General features: G+C 33.6%; 1 protein-coding gene and 1 pseudogene across 1 annotated transcript; both read left to right on the top strand.

The window, feature by feature from the left end:
• The first annotated feature begins 1,176 nt into the window (after positions 1-1,176).
• LOC132062141 (uncharacterized) lies at positions 1,177-2,301 on the top strand. Its single transcript, XM_059454775.1, has 2 exons — positions 1,177-1,773; positions 1,825-2,301. The coding sequence occupies exons 1-2, from the start codon at positions 1,177-1,179 to the stop codon at positions 2,299-2,301; spliced, it is 1,074 nt and encodes a 357-aa protein (XP_059310758.1).
• A 6,483-nt stretch (positions 2,302-8,784) lies between these two features.
• Positions 8,785-11,872, top strand: LOC132062140 (putative germin-like protein 2-1; annotated as a pseudogene).
• Positions 11,873-13,286: the final 1,414 nt, after the last annotated feature.

Genomic DNA, 13,286 nt, shown 5'->3' with positions numbered 1-13,286 from the left:
ATTTAAGCTAAAGGGAATCATAATTCATACTTACTATCTTAAAGATTTCGAAACGTCACTAATATGTAGATAATAATGTAAGTATATTTTATAAAACATTGTTTTCAAGATTCATCCAACTAAACATATTTATCCGAGTCTAGTTAAATAAAGTTAGGAAAATAGAAAGAAAATTCATCACCCTTGGCATTCTATTTATAAAAAAGGGAAAATTTTAGATTAGACAAAGCATATCTAATCAATAGAATTTTGAAGCTTCATTTACATTATTTTAACCTCTTTGCACTCTGTTTATAATAAGTCTAGATTTTCTGCATATAATGTAATTTTATCTCAAGCTTAAATTGGCTAGTCTTTTCTTAACAGCTCCTAATCATGTGAAATTTATTCATATTTTTGCAAGTTTCAATGGCATATTATTTCAAAACTTAGCAACATTTATAAGTTGTATTAAAAACCTTTTTATATAAATTATTATATTTCCTATAAGTCTTTATTTTAGATGACGTTATTATATCTAAAAGCTTTAACAATATTTGTAAGTCTTATTTTAAATATTCTTTTATGCAAAATATTATATTTTCTATAAGTCTTATTTTAAGATAACATTACTATTTTCATTTTAAGTTTTAACGGTATTTATAAGTCCCATTTTAAAAACATTTCCTTTATGCAAATTACTATATTTTTCTATAAGTTAGTTTAGACGGCATTATTATATATCCTTTAAAACCTTAGTAATATGTACAAGCTATTTTCTTAAAATTTAAGCACTATATTTAATCTTAATTAATTAACCTAAGTTTGGCTGGTAAGCCGTAGTTAACGGATCTAGAGGATGCCTAACCCTTCCCTTTAGGATAATTAGAACCCTTACCTAGAATTAAAATTAAACGCAAGACCATTAACGGAGGTTTAGTTAGCTTTACCTTAGTTAATAATTAGGTGCCCTAATTCACCTTAAAATCAATTAGGTGGCGACTCCTAAAATAAAACAAAATAGGAATCTCCAATATGTTGTACCTAATTTAGCCCGTTTAAATGGGGTATAACAGTGGTTAAGCTATCCATGGGATCACCGGATTTGCCAACTTTAAGATCGATTTTGCCTAATTTCCTCGGCATTAAGGGACATTTCTCGTTGGGTTGCTTGCTCAAAGACAACTTCTTATTCGTATGGATCAATATGATGATTTTTTGGCCGCATTATCAAAAGGCGTGAATTATTTCATGCACAACGGCAAAGACCATCAAATTAGGATTTTCCCATGGACTATTGGATTCAATCCTAAGGAGGAGACTTCACGTGCGGCAGTATGGATTTTGTTCCCAAACCTATCGAATGATTTATTTGATAAGAGATCTTTGCTTTCCATTGCTTCAGCAGTCGGGAAACCTATTTTTATGGATAAGGCCACGCAACTAAGATCAAGACCTAGCAAAGCTAGGGTTAGGGTGATCCTCAACTTACTGGACAAATATCCGGATCATGTTCGACTTCAAAGTGTAGACAAAGTTACGGGCAGAATTATTGATAAGTTTCAGGAGGTCATGTATGATAATATGCCTCAATATTGCACCCATTGTAGGCACCAAGGTCATGATGAAAAAAATTGTCGATTGTTAATTGAAAAAAATGTAGTGGTTCAAAAAGAAGATATTGCGGCAATGGAGATTGAGGGAGCTTCAGTTGAGAAATTGCAAGGAGATGCACGTGATTATCTAAACACTAAAAAGCAACAACAAAAGGGAGCTAGCATGGAAGATATTCCAGTAGGTCGAGCATTGGCTAGAGTGTCCAAAAACCTCGCTGAAAGCTCATAGGTTGGAAAGGAAGCTGCTCTAGATTTGCATTCTAATCCAAAAAAGAATAAGGTTAGTACATCGGGTAATAGTAAATCTGAGGTAGTCCATTCTCTTAATAGCAATGAAAATCAGGCGATTCTGGTTGGAAAGGTGCAAGAGGTGGTGCAACCGGCCAAAATCATCGAGTTGCCTAGTTTTGGTGATACGGGTGGCACAGTTAGGAATTCAACGATTTCCGAACAGGTTATGGATTTAAACAATGCTAGAGATAATGCTGGAAGTGAAGGCTGGATAGTGGTCTCACGCAAACAATCTGTTGGTCCTCAAATTGTCAAAAAACTTAATAGGACAAAGGAGCAAGGCATTGTAACAAAGGACATTGTGTGTCCTAACACTTTTGAGGCTCTTTCAGGTAGAGAGGAGCACCAATCTACTTCAAAATTTTCTAAACGACATATTGCACATCCGAAATTGGGAAACATGCTAATGCAATAACAAGTTGCAAGTTTGGTTTGTCCGGTCCCTGTCTTGAAGCCATTGATGGTCACATTGAACAGTTCGGCGTTTGAGATCCCTAATCAATCTATGGAGATATTTGGTGAGAAACATGATGACTCTGGGCAGCAAGTAATGCCCACAGGGAATGACCAAGATGTGGATAAGATTGTGGCCCCCGCTCTAGAATGTTTAAGCAATAACGTAGAAATGACGGGTAACCAAAAATGTGGTACGAGTGTAAAGAGTTGGGCAGACACAGTAGAGAAGGATGGGCACATTTCATCCCCTTTAATGCACAGCAAGTTGAGTCCAGTAGCCCCGACATTTGTGCCAAGCCATGCAATGGTTCTTTTATCTTTAGCTGCAGGTCAGCTTGTGGCTCAAATGAGCGCACCTTTGAATATAAGTGTTCTGAATATTCAATTGACCCCTACTAATGTTCTTTATGCTTTAGTGTCATACGATATGGAAAATTTGAAGATCTGTGGATAATCCTACTAAAAGGAAGCTAGTTGGAATTGTGGCCAAGAGGTATGAGCAAGGAGCTTTAGTGGAAGATCCTTTGGAAGATTTTGATGGTGATTTAGGCTTTGACATATTTAAGGAAGAAGATGAGAATGACATATTGGATGAATGCTTTGCTAAGGTGGATAGGGATGGAGATCTTTTGTCACGCCCCGAATCATGGCCTGCGCGTAACACGGCACTTGGTGCCTGACTGCATGTGACCGAGCGAACCACATGACTTGCTGAATCAACATAGGGCATAAACATGAGCGGAATATAACATGAATGCATGATGAACCTTTATAAAACATAGAGTCACAACATAATATAGGAATACTTGTTTAAATCATGAATGCGAAAAATATCATAAAAGAGCCAAACCGGCTAACCGACTCTGAAAGTCTAACATGATATAACTGATTTGTCTAGTCTATGAAACCTCTAACAAAACCTGATTATGAAAACATACTCGCTGGGACAAAGCCCCCAACATACCTTTGAACACATAACTAATAAAATGAGACAATGTCTAAACCCCGAATAAGGTGGGGCTCACCAAATAAAGCTGATACGAGCAGAACCTAATGAACAAAGGCGTCATCCTATAAATTTGTACCTGTATCGTGAAATGTAGGCTCCCGGGCAATAAAAAGATCGACATCGAAATGTCACGGCAACCCAAAGAAATAACATGGGACATGGATAAAAGGGGGCGATAAGAAACCTGGACATGAGTATGAGCATGGATACAAACATATATATATATATATATATATATATATATATATATATATATATATATATATATATATATATATATAAATAACATGATAAAGAGCATTTCATAAACCGACAACATGATATCACCACGTGGACATGAACATGAGCATGAGCATGGATACATACATATAAGGTGGCAACGTGCCTGATGGATCCATTCAGTGTAAATATTAAGGAATCGTCCTAATTGGGCGGAGCGATCCTTGTCCTACGGTAGTTTCGTAGTTTCAGGCTATCTGAGTCCTCTCAGTAATTTGTGCAACTCCCAAAAATATGAACATGATATAGTTTGGCTAAGAAGCCCATGATTTTCGTGAATTAACGTGTAAGTGACTTGTAATCATGATTTCACGAAAATAACTTGTAAACATATGGTTTCATGAAATAACGTGTATTTAGCATGTATGTATCTTGAATCACGGTGTGAAAGTAATTATATAATACAATTGCATGAAAACTAGTAGACATGTAGGCTATTCATGAAATAAGCATTCTATTGTAAAATCATGCATGCAAGAATCCATGAAATACATGATATGAGTTTTCATGGATTACGAACAGATTCTCAATAATCAAAATAAAATATCAAAAATACAACAACGAGATTATATCACAAAGCTTAATATGATATAGCACATGGACCTAAGGTTATCATGAACATAGCTTAGAACCCTAGTTTTGAAGAACTTGCGTACAATCACGGAAGAACGTAGCGTGGGAAGAACAAGGATGTTCCCACACGTGGATAGAAGCCCTACATACCCGGTGATGCTCCAACTTGTAATAAAAATCTGATCTTGAAAGAAGAATCCTAACCCTTGGCCTTGAATTCCTTTCAATTGGTTTTCTTGAAAACCCTATGTTAAGAGCATGAAATTTCTACTTAGAATTTATAGGAAATTAATGGAATTCACTTAGGATAATATTAAGGGGCTTACCTTGATGCTTGGAGAACTCGAGAAGAGAGGGTTTTCGTTTTAGGGCTTGAGAGGAATGAAAATTTTGAAGAAAAACTGAATTCCCATTCTTTTAATAGTCTCAGACGCGGCACCATTACGGACCCTGTTACGGTCCGTAACACTAGACGGTAACATGGGCCAAAATTCCAGTGAGCAACTTAGTTTTTGGGTTAGGTTACGGCCACCCGTTACGAGCCGAAACACGTGTTACGGTCTGTAACACTGGACCGTAACATAAGAGAAATTTCTAGTGATTGACTAACTTCTGAGGTTATGATACGGTGACCTGTTACGGGCCATAACACATGTTACGGTCCGTAATGATGAACCGTCTGATACGCTCAAATTACACCTATTAATGGTATAACGCGGACGTTGTCAAATATAGCAACCCAACAAGGTTGGGGTCGAATCCCACAGGGAAAAGGTTACTAAAGTCGTAGGATGCTAAGTTTAGGTCTAATGTCTTAATCCGATGATTTTGGTAATAGTTGGTTTTTTCTATGACTAATTGCTATCTATTTGCTTTGGTGAAAATTTATAGTAAAAGAAACTAAGGTTGTATCCCCGTTAGATAGAGTGTATGATCATGGGTATTGATCTTGATATACTTCTAATGGATCAATATATGAATGCACTCAATCTCTACTATTTCCCAATAAATAAAGATTATCTCTTTCTATGATTTTACCAAATATAAGAAAGTAACTATGAAGAACGATTAATCATGCCAAGTGAATTCTTCTTATTCCTAAGTGAATTTATTAAACAAAGTTTAAAGCTTTGAGTCCTTGTTATTTATTCTTACCAACCCTAATTATTTTCCCAAATAAATTAAGGTTTATAGCTTTAATCAATGTTTGCAACCATTAATTATGAATGAAGAATGAAGAATAAATAAACCTTAATAATCCATTATGTGTATATCAATCACAAACCCAATCACAAAACACCCATCAATTGGGTTCACAACCCTAGTAAGGAGAAATTAGCTACTCATAGAGGAAGAAGAACAATAAGAAATAATGGGAATCATAATGCTTACAATTGATTGCTTGGAATTGAAGAGAAATTAATTGCAATTGTTTGTAATCTCCCAAAAGACTTCAAAACTATGAGTAACTAATGCTAAGGAAAATAAAACTGAGTTCTGTAGTAATTGTCTTTGCAAGAAACCTAAATAAGGTATTTATAAGAGTCAAAGTCGTGCAAAATAGGATTGACAAAATTGCCCCCGACAGACCAATGTACGGACCGTACATTTTATACGGTCCGTAGAATCAGTGACAGTTCTCCGTAAAATCTTCTCCAGTTGTCAGATGTAGAATCCACTTTTACGAACCGTAAATATTATACGGTCCGTATAACCTGCCCGTAAATCCTCTTCTCTTTAAGACTCTTCTGGAACCAACCTACGGTGAGATTTACGGACCGTAAATATTATACGGTCCGTACTTCTGCCTGGACTTCCACTTCATGTCTGAGCCCTTTCTGTTAAGCATCCACGATGGCATTTACGGACCGTGAATATTCTACGGTCCGTATGTTCCTCCGTATAAATCAGGCTTCAGTTAATTTTCTTTCTTTGAACATCTTTTTACTCCATTTCCACGACTTGCTCCCGAAATACATTAAACATCTGCAACATGTCACAAACACATCAAAAAGACCAAGACTTTCTCAGAAACAAGTAAAACTTATAGCCAAAAATCATCGAATGTGCCATAAGTTCACGGCACATCACCGTCATTGGTCCAAAATTTATGAGATGGTGATTTTTCAAGAGTACTCGATACGGTATAAATGACGGACCATAACACATGTTACGGACCGTCCCTTGGAGCATAACTCGTGGTTTTCTGAACTGAAACATGTTTTCGATTTCAACATTCCCCTTCTTGGATTTCTAACCTCCTGTATCATGAACATGGTTTAGTACGGGTTTACGAGGTGTTACATCTTTCACCTAGGAAACAAAGGAGTGGATTCAAGACAAAGAAGACTCATGGAAGAAAACGTAGTTGGGATGGTAAAATGTCTGAGGAGGTTGTTCTAAGGTAACTGCCAATGAGAGTGGTGAAACAGAAGCAGACAAGGTTAAACTACATCAGCAAGGTCCAATAGATCTAAGAAGATTTGATGAAGTATCAAGAGATTTTGAAGCTGCTGGAAGAAGAAGACAAGGTGAAGAATTAGATTTTTATCGGGCTACATGTCCTTGAAGAATTCACAATTTCAACAAAAAAACAAGGGTCTGACTCTATATTCTTGCTTATTTTAATATTTCACTATTTAAATATTATCAGTTGTAATATCGTCATAGAGTGTGTTATAAACTCTGTGATGATCATAGAATATTTAGTGCTTTCTTCTTCTTATTTTTTACATGCATGTTAGTTAGTAGAGGTTTTTTACGCCTCAATAGGATTAGTAAGGTAAGGCCTAGCCTTCTTGCTTGTACTTTTCCTTTGCGTTTCGCTTTTATTATATAAAAAAAAAAATGGCCCTAGGCACCTCGCCTAGTGGATTTGCTTAAAAAGAAAAAAGTATACATGGTAACTAAATTGACTGAGTATGTTGTTGTTGAAATAGTTGAATCTTATCCACTAAATATTGAGCCGTAACAAATACTGGGCAAAATGTATAATAACGAATCTCCAGTATCAAATGGTCTAGAAGTCTAAAAGTGTTGCTTTAAAATTACTTTTTTTATCAGTTTAATAAATTTAATTCTAAGAATTTAACAATCAATATGGTTATTGATTGATAATTTCCGAACTTACCAAAAGGAATTATAGCTTTGGGTAGGGGTGTTCAAATAAGATCAAAACCGATACGAACCAGTAAACCGAGTCAAACCAACTTAATAAACCGAAAACCGGCTTGGTTTGGCTTGATTTAGTTTTAAATTTTAAAAAACGGATAACATTTGGTTTGGTTTGATGTTAAACCAAAAAAAACCCGAACCAAACCGATAGATACATACATATTATATATATATATATATATATATATCTTCTTCAAAATTTTGGCTCAGACCAAGTCCAATATAAATTCAAATAATTAAAAAGAACAGTGTAGCCCATTTAAGTTTAAGGTAAAATAAAATAAAAATTTGCTAAAGGTAAAATAAATTTTTCCCCTTATCCAGTTTTACAGTTCCCTCTTTTACGTGCCATCTGAATTACTATTAATAAACTAGCATTTTATTCGTAACAAATTAAAGGGAAGAAAATGGCAATTGGAATTTAAAAAGATTTGGTAGATGACTTTGTCTTTCTGTTTATCATTTTCCGTTTTAACTTTTGTGCTTTCTTCTCAATGCTTCATAAACAGGATGAGTCTAGCTAACAAAAATTTCGGAGGGCTGCGTAATATCAAAAGGCTATATGTAGGGAGAGAACTAGAATCATGAAAAGTAGATGTTACATTTATGTAATTCCTATACCCATAGCTATAGGCCTACACCTAAATAAAGTTAATGAAATAATTAAGAAGATTCTTAGATGTGAATGGATCATGTCAAAGCCGTATTTAGTTATCATTTAATTCAAAGGTTCTTTGTATTAATACATTCTTAAAATCTAAAAAAACCGTAAAAACCGAACCAAACCAATAAAACCGAAAAAACCGAAACCGATAGAATTTATACTATAATGGTTTGGTTTGGTTTGAATATTAAAAAAAACCGACTTAATTGATTTGGCTTGGTTTTAACCAAAAACCGAGTCAAACCGAACCGTGAACACCGCTAGCTTTGGGTGTTAGTAAGGCAAACATCTTTTGATCATGCTTATATATTGCTTCTAAAGTCTACATCTTGTTGGGATCCCATATGCATTCTGGTTATTATTTCTATTGTTAAAGTTTCTATCATACTCAACTTCTTTTTCTTCCTGACCATGCATGATCATGACCATTTCCAATAATAAGTCCTTCAAAAATATGATTTAGTCTTTAATTATATGTAGTTGTTATAAACTGTTTGTATCTTCTCAGAAAATTAAAAGATTAACTCGTTATATTTGTCGACCCAACTTTACAACTCAAATGTTTAAAAATTTACCATTTATGACTTGGTAATGCAGAAGCCTAATTCACACTTTACTTATGGAAAGCTTGACGACTAATTCAAAAAATCGTTTATCTATAAATAGGCATACCTCTCTTATCATATTAATCACATATAAACAGAGAACAATAATAAATTAGATTGTTTCAAATATATACAGGATTTTAATTAATTGTGATGGCTCTCAAGTACCTTGCCTTGACCATTGCCATTTTGGCTGTGGTGACTCCAATAAGCCATGCATATAATCCTAGTCCTTTGCAAGATTTTTGTGTTGCTTTTAATGACTCCATGGCTGCTGGTAAACCACAACATTTGATACTTATTTCAATCATAGCTTTCGCATTTCATGCCAATTTTGTTTGCTTTTTTACTTGTATTTATTGTTATATTTACTTTCTAATTGGGATTTCTATACAGTTTTCGTGAATGGAAAGTTTTGCAAGGATCCAAAGAATGTCACTGCTGATGACTTCTTTAGACCAAGTCTAAATATACCTGGAAGTATTTCAAATCTACTTGGATGTGTAACGAATGTGAACGTCAATAACTTACCTGGACTCAACACTCTGGGCATTTCATTATCTCGTATTGATTACGCCCCATATGGTCTCAACCCACCTCATACTCACCCCCAAGCAATTGAGTTTCTTGTTGTCCTTGAGGGCACGCTCTATGTTCGCTTTGTCCTTTCAAACCCCGGTCCAAATATGAAGAATAAACTATTTACCAAGATTTTACATGCTGGAGATGTGTTTATTTTCGACTCCGGAACTTAAATGACCCAATAAAAAACGAATTGAACCAAAATACCCCAAGAAAAAAAAATGTTACCAAAGTACCTTTAACGCATTTTTTTTTTATGCGTTATGTAAAAATGTGTTGACGTTTTCTGTTTACATCCGTTACGCGAGCTTTTAAAAAAAAAATTAAAGAAAAAAAAAATACAGAACGCAGCAAAAAGCTGCGCTATAAGTGTTACAATTCTCAGTTGTTTTCACTCCTATGGTCTTGTCCATTGCCAACTAACTTGACCTGCCAAACCTATCAATTTAGGGTTAAAATGAAGCAGCCAATGAGTAAGCTAATTTTTTCTCAACCTATTGCACAAAATTTTCTAACTTTAAGGAATGGTTTAGGAATACGGCTTTTAGCCATGAAAAAAGAAAAGGGTATTGCATGCATCATTTATTAGATTCTCTTATTTCTCCAAGATGTTTGCCATTATTTCTAAGACAGCCAAAAATACGTAACTAAAAAATAATTATAATCATTTTCTAAGCTAACAAAAGATATAAACGCTTAGCTTATGCTTAGAAAAAAATAATATCCTCTCCATATCAACTTAAGTATCTTACTTTTGAAAAATAATTATAATTATTTTTACGATAACCAAACATATAAGTTTTAGCTTATGCTTAAGAAAATAATATCATCTCTGTATCAATTTAAGTGTCTTACATTTTATTTTTTAAAATAATTATAATCATTTTCTAAGACAACCAAAAATATAAGAGATAGCTTATGCTTACGAAAAATATTATCCCCTTCGTATCAAATTAAATGTCTTACTTTCTTTTTAGAAAATAATTATGATTATTTTTTAAGGCAACCAAAAATAATATTCAGAAAATAATTATAACATTTTCTATGACAAGAAAAATACAACACTTAGCATAAGCTTCAGAAAAACAATATACGTTCCGTATCAATTAAAGTGTCTTACTTTCTTCTATAGAAAATAATTATATTTATTTTTTAAGACAACCAAAAATATAATATTTAAATTATGCTTACGAAAAAACATATCCCATTCGTATCAATTTAAGTATCTTGCTTTTGTTTTTAGAAAATAATTTAATCATTTTTTAAAACAATCAAAGATATAAAATTTAGAAAATAAAATCATTTTCTATGACAACAAAAATATAACACTTAGCTTATGCTTCAAAAAAATAATATCTCTCGGTGCCAATTTAAATGTCTTACTTTTCTTATAAAAAATAATTATAATTTTTTTTTTAAGATAACCAAACATGTAACGTTTAGCTTATGCTTAAGAAAATAATATCATCTTCGTATCAATTTAAGTGTCTTACATTTTTTATTTTTATTTTTGAAATAACATAATCATTTTCTAAGACAACCAAAAATATAAGATTTAGATCATACTTACGAAAAATAATATCGCCTTCGTAAAAATTTGAGTGTCTTACTTTTCTTTTTAAAAAATAATTATAATTATTTTTTAAGGCATCCGAAAATATAGTATTTATAAATAATTATAATCATTTCTAAGACAACAAAAATATAATACCTAGCTTATGCTTAGGAACAACAATATCTCTTCGGTATCAGTTAAAGTATATTACTTTCTTTTATAGAAAATAATTATAATTATTTTTAAAAAAAAACAAAAACAAAAATATAAGATTTAGCTTATGCTTAAGAAAAATAATATCCCCTCCACACCAATTTAAGTGTCTTACTTTCTTTTATTTTATAAAAATTTCTAAAACTAATTAACATGAATGTTGAAACACTAAATATTGAACAACAAAAATATCCTCAAAATGTTGATCGTCTCTTATGCCCTTTGAAAATTAAAAATTTTCTTGAAAATGTATTTCAATGTTGGGTAAAACTGTAGTAGCATTTAAAACTTTAACTAATATTTAGAATATTAAATTTAACAAAATTCAATTGGATATTAAAAGTAAAACTAAAAAAGTGATAGTTAGAATAGAAGTAGACAAGTTTGGTTAATTATCAAAACACAACCTATTCTTAAACCACTAAATTAAGTGTCAGCATAGCGCAGCTTTTTGTTGCATTATGTAAATTTTTTTGTTTTTTTTTTATTTAATTTTTTTAAAAGCTCGGGTAACGGATGTAAACGGAAAGCGTTAACACATTTTTACATAACGCATAAAAAAGATGTGTTAAAGGTACTTTGGCAATATTTTTTTTCTTGGGGTATTTTGGTTCAATTAATTTTTTATTGGGTCATTTAGGTTCCGGACTCTTTATTTTCCCAGTAGGTCTCATTCATTTTCAATTTAATGGGGGAAAGACTAAGGCTGCTGCACTTGCTGGACTCAGTAGCCAAAATCCAGGAGTCATCACTATAGCAAATGCAGTATTTGGCTCAGACCCACCAATCAATGATGATGTCCTCGCCAAAGCATTCCAAGTTGATAAGAAAGTGATCGATCACCTTCAAGCACAATTCTGGTAGGACAACAACTAAAATAGTATAAGCCAAATGTGTATGGTGAGAACTTGGGGAAGTTCCCTTCGGTTCATCGAAGGGATGTGCGGTGTGATTGACAATGGTCCGAGAAGATAAGTTCGAAAAGTTAAGTTCGGGATGAGCCCGAGAAGATAAGTTCAAGGTGGGTTCGAGTAGATAAGCTCAAATCTGTGGAAGGTTTATCTTTCACAAATTTGTTGTCGAGGATCACGTCTTCAAACGGACGTGCCCGATATTTTAGGAACCACGTGGAAATTGGTATTTAAACCAGAGTAGGATACCAACACTATAAAAGCAGATGTATCAGCCACATTAGAGGGTATCAGAATCATTTTTTAATCATCGTCTCCATTGTATCTCAGTCGGTTCTAAATAATAAAAGCCGCTCGTTATAAAGTTAATCTCCCGTTCAAAGCAGCCCGAGGAAGGGATTTCTCCCAGTCGGACCCATTTTGCGCAGTCCGTACAAGGGGCTTCTCCCAGTCGGGCCCGCCGTTCATATTCTCAGGCTATCTCATTTATTTTACGCTGATTTTTTATTCTTTGCTCGTTCATTTATCTTTGTTAATAAGTTCAGCCACATATCCTTTAAACTGCGTACAAATTCAATTGTTGCTCTCTTTTGAGGGTAAACAGTTTGGCGCCCACCGTGGGGCTAAGGATAATATTGACAGCTCAATAGATAACATTCACTTGCTTTGTTCGTTTTTGTGATTTCAGGTTGCACCCTGTCAAACTGTAACGACCCATTTGGTCGTTTAGCACTTTTAGGCCTAATATTCCTAAAGCACCCTTGTGGTCTAATTTTTGGTGTCTATAGTTTGCGATAACCGGTGATTCGGTTATTTAATTGACGAGTAAATTTTAGAATATATGAATTTAATGTGTGTGAATAATCTATTCATAGAAATAATATTTGGTATATGAATAAACAGGCTATGGATTAGAGTTCTACCACATGATTTATGATAATGATTATATGATGTGTGCTAAAGCTGACAAAAAGTGGCATTTTACGTGAAAAATCTAGATGATACACAAGGTTAATATTTTATTTACCATGGACACGTGGGTCCATTTCAAGTAAGCATTTGATGACTAATGCCATGTATAGGATCGGTGGCATAGCCACGAAAATTGATGTGGCTTTGAATGGATACAAATGTTTTCCTTATTAGTCCGGGTTTGGGAACCAATTTATATCAAATAAATTGTCTGAAAGACTAAACACGTTTTCCAAAATAGTCAAAGTAGGTGGAAGATTCCTTGTTCTGTCTTTGTTTGTTGTGAAATTTATACTTTTAGTCCCTCAAGTTAATCTTTATAAGCCAGACAAGTGTCAATGGCCATGACACATGGATTCATTACAAGGAATGGAACGTATGACTAATACAATTGAGTATCTGTTGGT

The sequence above is a fragment of the Lycium ferocissimum genome, chromosome 7 (genome assembly GCF_029784015.1).
Source record: "Lycium ferocissimum isolate CSIRO_LF1 chromosome 7, AGI_CSIRO_Lferr_CH_V1, whole genome shotgun sequence".
Taxonomy (NCBI): domain Eukaryota; kingdom Viridiplantae; phylum Streptophyta; class Magnoliopsida; order Solanales; family Solanaceae; genus Lycium; species Lycium ferocissimum.
This window is presented reverse-complemented; position numbering and strand designations above follow the sequence as displayed.

Excerpts from the sequence above, each read along its gene's own strand:
- LOC132062141 (XM_059454775.1), top strand. The coding sequence starts at position 1,177 with ATGGATCAATATGATGATTTTTTGGCCGCATTATCAAAAGGCGTGAAT. Across the intron at positions 1,774-1,824 it reads CTAGCATGGAAGATATTCCA|GTTGGAAAGGAAGCTGCTCT; the intron begins GTAGGTCGAGCA and ends GAAAGCTCATAG.